This window comes from Mastomys coucha, chromosome X (genome assembly GCF_008632895.1).
Source record: "Mastomys coucha isolate ucsf_1 chromosome X, UCSF_Mcou_1, whole genome shotgun sequence".
NCBI lineage: Eukaryota > Metazoa > Chordata > Mammalia > Rodentia > Muridae > Mastomys > Mastomys coucha.
Window position 1 is genome coordinate 102539456 of NC_045030.1, and position 6943 is coordinate 102546398.

At 48.0% G+C, this 6943-nt stretch overlaps 2 protein-coding genes across 3 annotated transcripts in view; one reads left to right on the top strand and one right to left on the bottom strand.

The window, feature by feature from the left end:
• Cited1 (Cbp/p300 interacting transactivator with Glu/Asp rich carboxy-terminal domain 1) overlaps window positions 1-1327 on the bottom strand; it is a 4526-nt gene extending 3199 nt beyond the window's left edge. The window contains exon 1 of one of the 2 annotated variants that reach the window (XM_031375645.1): window positions 596-1065. The gene's annotated coding sequence lies outside the window, so the exon portion shown is untranslated. Of the gene's footprint in view, window positions 1-595; window positions 1066-1152 lie in introns of those variants that run through there. The other variant, XM_031375654.1, reaches the window with a different exon arrangement.
• Window positions 1328-1958: 631 nt separating this feature from the next.
• Window positions 1959-6664, top strand: LOC116093854. The gene is made up of 3 exons (XM_031375662.1): window positions 1959-2142; window positions 2516-2648; window positions 5425-6664. Exons 1-3 carry the CDS (start codon window positions 1992-1994, stop codon window positions 5447-5449), a joined length of 309 nt encoding a protein of 102 aa, XP_031231522.1. The 5' UTR covers window positions 1959-1991; the 3' UTR covers window positions 5450-6664.
• The last annotated feature ends 279 nt before the right edge of the window (window positions 6665-6943 follow it).

Sequence of the window (6943 nt, forward strand, 5' to 3'; positions counted from 1 at the left end):
CGGAGCGTCCGATGCTGCCGCTGCTCGCAGCCGGCTAGCAAAGATCCGAGGGGCCGAGGGGGTGCGAGAACTTAACCCAAGGTAACGACCCTAAAAGTGGCGTGCTCCTGACCTGCTGTCCCACCCCTGATCAGGCGCCCGGTGAGGCAGAGGCTGGACGCTGCGCGGCCGCTTCCCCTCTAGAGGGGCGTGTGCACAAGGGGTCTTGCTGCGTGTGGGGGGGAAAGCAAGTTGCCCAAAGGTCCCAACTTCCAGCTCCCAGCTCGGCTGAACTCAGCCAGAGGCCCTTCTCGCCTCCAGCCCCCGCAAGGAAACAAGAGCTTTGTGCGGCCCCCGAGCGGCCTGATGCAGTCCTGGCTATTGGCAAAGTCGGGGAAGCAGAGCCGCGGAGAAAGCGCGGGCGCGGGAGTGGATGTGCTGTGGGTTTCTCCGGACAAGTGGGCTCCGCGTCCCGCCGGCCGGCCGGGACCGCTGTCCCCTGGCCGGCAGCACCGGCAGCAAACAAGTCCCCCAGCCCCTCGGCCGGCTCGGCCGCCGCCCGCGCCCTCGGCCCCTTGCTGCCCAGCCCAGCACCCTGCCGGGCGGCCCGGCTTACCTCCGCGAAGCCGCCTGCCGGGGAGAGGAAAGCTCCCAGGGGCTGAGGTGCGGACGAAGCGACCTAGCCCCGAGCCCCTTGGCACGCACGCCGCTGCTGCCGCCGCCGCTGCCGCTCGCCGCTCGCTTCTCGCTACAGAGCCCCCAGCCGCACGGGCGGCCACCCGACCCCAGGGCGCCTGGGAAAAGCCTGCACCGCCGCGCCGCGGCGCGCCGCCGCACCGCTCCGGGCAGCGCCAAGCAGCCCTGACCCGCGCTCGTGCCGGCCAGCAGCTTCGGCGCCCGGACTCCGGGGCGGTGGCGATCACAGCTACCACGCTTGATTCTCCGCGCGGGGACCCGGCTCTTATGCCCCCGCTGCCGCCCGGAGAGCCCTGGTGCACAAGCACACAGCAGCAGGCTGGCCTCGGCTAGGAATCCCAGGAAAGACAGACCCCCTTTCCCCCCGTTTTTCCCTCTCCCCCCAATTTTCACGTCTTTATAACCGGCTTAGAGCATTATTAGCACATGTCCTGGCTCGTGGGCGAGTTGGTGGCAAAATCTGAACTGGATACTTACGGAGGGCCCAAGCGGGTGCTGTGCCTTCCTCGCGTCTGGTCCTCTCTGCCAGGAGCAGCCCCGCGCCGATAGGTTGTGGGAGGAGCTGCCGGGCGGAGCGAGCCTCCTCACCGCAGCTCAGCAGCGCACTTCTGCAGCTGTGCCGCCAGGAACATTTTATAGCGGCGACTGGCGTGTGTGGCCCTTTAAAGGCGCTCGAGCTGGTGCAGTCACCGTGGATCTTGTGAAAGCAAAGGGCGGGCTAGGGAACAGAGTGCGTGCGTCCCCTCCTGTCCCTCAGCCCTGGGGGCACGACGCAGCTACTGGGGTGGGGCTGATGGTCTCTGATTATGGTTACTTCTCGTCCAGTGCTCTGGCCCATACTTGTGTTTCTAAAACTGGTGGCAGCCCGAACCTGGGACGTGGGCTCTCCCCACCACCCTGCATGGACTTGCCCAATAAATTCCACTTAGTAATTTCACCGAGGCGAGGGAGAGCTGTTAGTGTCTGTTTTCTGACCTAAATCAAGCGGGTCGCTAGGACGGGCTTCAATGGATAGAGAGAAGAGCTGTTGGCTCAGAGAAAGATCCAGAAGAGGGACTTGCACACGGGACGGTGTAGGCAAGGAACGGGTCTTAGTTTTCTGCAGGGCTTCCTCTGAGCCGGTTTGCTCTTATTGAGCTATGTCTTCTCATCGTGGAATGGCCGAGGTTGGAGGGTCCCTTACCCCCTAAACTCCCTACATTTTGTGCAGGGGCAGTTAGAGGGATCCTATGGCAGCGGTGGCTTCCCTCAAGGCCCAAGGTTGGTTTCAAGGCTTTCTGTCCTGTGGTCATTCAGGGCAGAAGGAGGCTGGCAGGATGCGACGACGCTGGGAAATGCTGTTCTACCGGACCGTGGGGCTAGGTGCATGCATGCAACTCACATGGCTCACGGAAAAGCCAAGAACAGGCAGCGGGTTCGAAAAGCTTGCCACAGAGTTCGCAGAGATTCCTCTTGCCACGATGCCAGGTTATTTTATTATGATTATATAATTATTCACATTTAGGAAGAATAACATTTTGCATTTAGAGCACATCTCTTGTGTTGGTACGTTGTCTTACAAATCCTTACTGAAAGATCTGGGGCTTCTCATTTCAAGGCATGTTCCCTGTGGTTAGAAACTCTCACCTCATTCACCCCTTGCAGGAAGGCCACCAAGATTACCCTCCTCTAATCAAGTCCTCCCCCACTCCCATCCTATCCCCCCCTACTCCCTCCTTTCAACAATTCAGTTTATACTGTTTGGAAAACATGGTCTTTTGAAAAAAAAAAAAACGATGTCTTCTGTCTTTTTAATTGGCTTTGAAGACCTGAAGATCTTTCTTTCTTTCTTTCTTTTTAGGATCGCAAGTGTCCTTAATTTGCTCTTCTAACAGAGACGTGTTTGTTGATGAAATGACCGGCTTGCTGACAAAGAGGGGGCGCAAATGGAGGCACAGAATTAGGCCCTTCTTTGGCATTTGGAGAAAGCTGGGGTAAGTACCCTGGATAATCAGTGCAACCTTTTCCCCTTGTTAGGCTGAAAAGCTGCCTCTTTTCATTGCTGACTGCTTTGCCCCCTCCCACTCTGCTCCATCTCGAACCTGGGAAACAACCACACTCCCCACACCATTGCTACACTTTCCCACTTGGATTGTGGGTTGTGCCTAGTTTCCTGTTGAGAAAAGGTACAATCTGTCGGGACCCCGAAGTTCTACTGGGGTAGCAGGCGAGGCACCCTTCCAAAGCGGCTTTAGTATTTGCCTGGGATGAGAAAAGTTTGTGTGAAAGCAAGCGGTGGAGAAGGAGTGGACTTAGGCTTTTGAACTACAGTTGCTAATTTGGACCCCTGACCTGCCCCCTTCTCCTCATGTTGGACTCTAGAGCTGGTTCCTAAACTGCAGATGCAGCTGGGCTGCAGGCTCCGGATCCCGGACCTGTGGATCCGCCCTCCATCTATTGGATGGCTCCCAGGCCAATTGTTAGAAAGAGGCATATGTTCATCTCAGCTTCTGGAGTGTCTCCGGAGCAGTTGCTCAACAGCTAGCTAGCCCCTTCCCCCATCCGGACCACTGAAGGACAGAAAAGGAGTGCCCTCCATCACATTTCTATATGCCCAAGTTCCAGAAAGATCCCCCTGCACCACCGGTGACTTCCTGTCATCTCCACTGGCCACCTCCCAGGGAGTAGGAATGAGAAGGGTTTTAAGCACTCAGCTTTGAAGCAGAAAAGCCACCCATTTCCTTTTTGGGGAATGGGAGTTGAGGTTAGTGGCAGAGGCTGAGAGGGAGCAAAGAAGGCATTTGCATTTCTAGGCGAAAATGTCTTGGATCACTGACTTCCCAGCCCGGCCCCAGGCTATCTCGGAGCTCCGCTAAACTCTTTTCTCCAAGTTGGCAACTAGACCATACCCTTGTAAAGCCAATGTAGAAGAAATGCTCAGCCAGCAATAACCTTCTAAATGCTAGCCACAAGCTGGGTGTCGACTCTCCCCCTCCGTTCCATCATTTCACTTAGCTCCTAGGACAGACCCGTGAGGTTGGGTTACCAAGGGGGAAAGAGTCTCAGAGAGGTGCCCAAGCTGGCACAGGCAAAAGGAAGGGAGTTTTGACCCTGGTGAGGCTGGCTGCAGTCTTTCCAATACACTCTTACACTCTGCTGCCTTGGAAGGCAAAGAAGCAGTCCAGAGTAAAGGTTCAGGGGTCAGTGGCCTGGATTAAATTCCTACTATGCCATTTGCTAGCTGTGTGGTCTTAGGGAAATCGATTGTGTCCGTTGGTTTATGTGTGCTCAGTTTCCCTATTAAATGGATATCATAACAAATTTACATAATCTGGAAGGGTTAAGAAGAAAGCTTTAGCTTGATTGATTGGTGCTGACAGTCTAGTAAAATGGCTAGTGCATGCTGGGATTAGTATTGTAATATGGTCTGTGATTCTTTGGCCCCATCCCTGTCTCATCTCACACACTTCACTAACACTTGCTGACCTAGTAATTTGAATACCAGACTGAGAAGGGGAGGAGACATCTGTAAACGCAGGAAGAAACTCCACTTACTACAAAAAAAGCTGCCTGGACTATATGACAGGAATAAAAATAGGATCAATAAAAGATAATCACAACATGTTATGGTTTTGTTGTTGTTGTTGTTGTTTGATTAGTTTGGTTTGGGTTTTCAAGATAGGGTTTCTCTGTGTAGCCCTGGCTGTCCTGGAACCAGCTATGTAGATCAGGCTGGCCTCGAACTCACAGTGATCTGCCTGCCTCTGCCCCAGCACAGTGATCTCTGCTGGGATTAAACACATGTGTCACCACCATAAAATAATCACATTTTATAGGTCAGCCTATAAATGTAGAAGTGGTCTCCAAAAATATACTCAATTATTTGTATAGGAAGGTTTAAAAGTACAAATTTAAATGTAAAAAATTATGTGTATGTGTGTGCGTTTGTGATTTAATTTGCAACCCGTGTATGCAGGAGCCCTCAGAGGACAGACGAGGGACCTGGATCCTCTGGAATTGGAGTTCCAGATGGTTACAAGCTGCTATGTGAATGCTGGGAACTGAACCCAGGTCCTTTACAAGAGCAGTAAGTACTCCTGACTGCTGAGCCATCTCTTCAGCTCCCGTGTAAACACCTTTATTCAAGTAATTAGAAAAGCCAATGTGGTGACCCACACTTGTGATTCCAGTACTGTAGAAGCTGAGACAGGATCATTAGTTCTAGACCAGCCTGGATTACATAGTGAGTCCAGGCCAGCCTGGGCTACACAGAAAATTCCAGGCCAACCTGTGCTACACAAAAAAATTCCAGAACAGCCAGGGCTATATATAAATATAAATATACACACATATGAAGAATTCTTTATAATAGAAACCAACCGTAAATGTCCATGGCCAGTGAGTTTTTGGTACTTTAGCCACCACCTCCAAAATCCTGATTTTTAAAAACTTTGATTTATAACAAAATATTGAATAAAAGACCTTGGGCACAAAGTTACATAAATATGATGCCAAGGTGGTGCAGAGGGTACAAAACCTCCAAAGTTAATACTTCTATGCTTCAAACTGCTTATGAATATGTGACTAAAGCAGTGGTCCAGAGAATCATCCAAAAGATGATAGTGCTAGTAAGGGACATAATTCTGAATTATCTTTTCTCTATATTTGTATAAATATTATATTTCTATAATACATTACTTTTTTAATTGTATTGACTTGTTTGGTGTATGTACACATGTATACCTATGTCCCCTCGTGTACCTTCCACAGTGTATGTGCAGAGGTCAGAGGATAGCTTTCCATGTCAGTCCTGGGGATGTCACTCAGGCCATTAGACTCATTCTACCTGCTCAGTCATCTCATCAGCACAATATCTTCATCTCCTCCTCTTCTTCCTCCTTTTCTGTTTTGTTTTGAGACAAGGTCTCTCTCTGGAGCCCTGGCTGTCCTGGAGCTCACTATGTAGACCCAGCTGACCTCAAACTCAGAGACTTACCTGCCACTGTCCTCTGAGTGCTGGGATTAAAAGTGTGTACTGCCACATCTGGTTTATTTTTCTTATAAGTAGATATACATTTATATTTAATAAGCTCCCTAAAAGTAGATTTAACTTTTTTATTGTTTATTTGAGGTAGTATATTACTCTGTAGCCTAGAAAGGCCTTGAACTTTCAGTTGTTTGACCTCAGCCTCTTAAGTACTTGGGACCACTTTTTGTTGAAATTATATGTACGAAGAAAAGATGTTAGGTGCAAAGACACCAAAATGTTAAGTGATTATAACTGAGTAGTTACCAGTATTATGGGTAATATTTTTATTTTTATTTTTTAATTTTTTTGCAGTATGATTACATTGTTTTCTCACAATTAGAACAGATTTATAACTTGAAAAGTGCATAATCAGTAGTATTCTACTTGTAGTAAAATTATGAATGCAAATTGAAAAAAATGGGAAGGAAGTATATTGAACTATTAACAGTCTTTATATTAGTTGCTAAGGGATTGTGGGTAATTTCTTCTCATTTTTCTGTAATATAGTCTTATTATTTTTATAATTAAAATAAAATGATACCTATAAATAGCATATACAATATGATCCAACTTTTGTTAAAAATTAATATGTGCATAGAAAAACTAATAGATTATTTTGAAATATGTTTGTCTTTGTGTGGTAGGGTATGACTATTTTTTTCTTTATAAATTGTTTCTTCATTTTCCAAATTTTCTACAGCTATCATGTATTATTTTTAATTGTGAAAAATATAAATATTTATAAAGCAGTTTAATGTTGGAGTTTTTATGAGAAAAGGGTGCCTATCTGGGATTTGCTTTAAAATATTTCAGTTTGGGCCAGAGGAGAGTGGGTGGGGGGACATAGATCAAATGAGAAAATTGTGACTATAGGTGCATGAGGTTTCATTGTGATGTTTTCTTTGTGAATGCTTGAAAGTTTCATAATGCATATTGTTCTTAAAAAAGCCTCTTTCACAAAAACGGTTTCGTTTTAATTCTATGCCAGTTTTATGTGATTATCTCCCTTTAATGGAAAGCTGTGATTCAAAGAGGTGGAATTACTTGTCTTGGGTCTCCTCACTCCAAGGCCAGGACTTTGCCCACATCCCAGTTGCTATTGCTGCTTCTTGTCTTCTTCTTTATTGTTTCAAAAGCTTTAAAAAAGATTTCTTTATTTTTGTCTTGGGTATGGATGTCTTGTGTGCATCTGTATGTGTACCGTGCACACACCTGGTGCCCACAAAGCCAGAAGATGGTGTTGGACTCCCTGGAACTGGA

Coding starts and splice junctions, on each gene's coding strand:
- LOC116093854 (XM_031375662.1), top strand. CDS start 1,992: ATGCGACGACGCTGGGAAATGCTGTTCTACCGGACCGTGGGGCTAGGT. Junction 2,143..2,515: donor TCCTCTTGCCACGATGCCAG/GTTATTTTATTA, acceptor CTTTCTTTTTAG/GATCGCAAGTGTCCTTAATT. Junction 2,649..5,424: donor GGCATTTGGAGAAAGCTGGG/GTAAGTACCCTG, acceptor TACCTTCCACAG/TGTATGTGCAGAGGTCAGAG.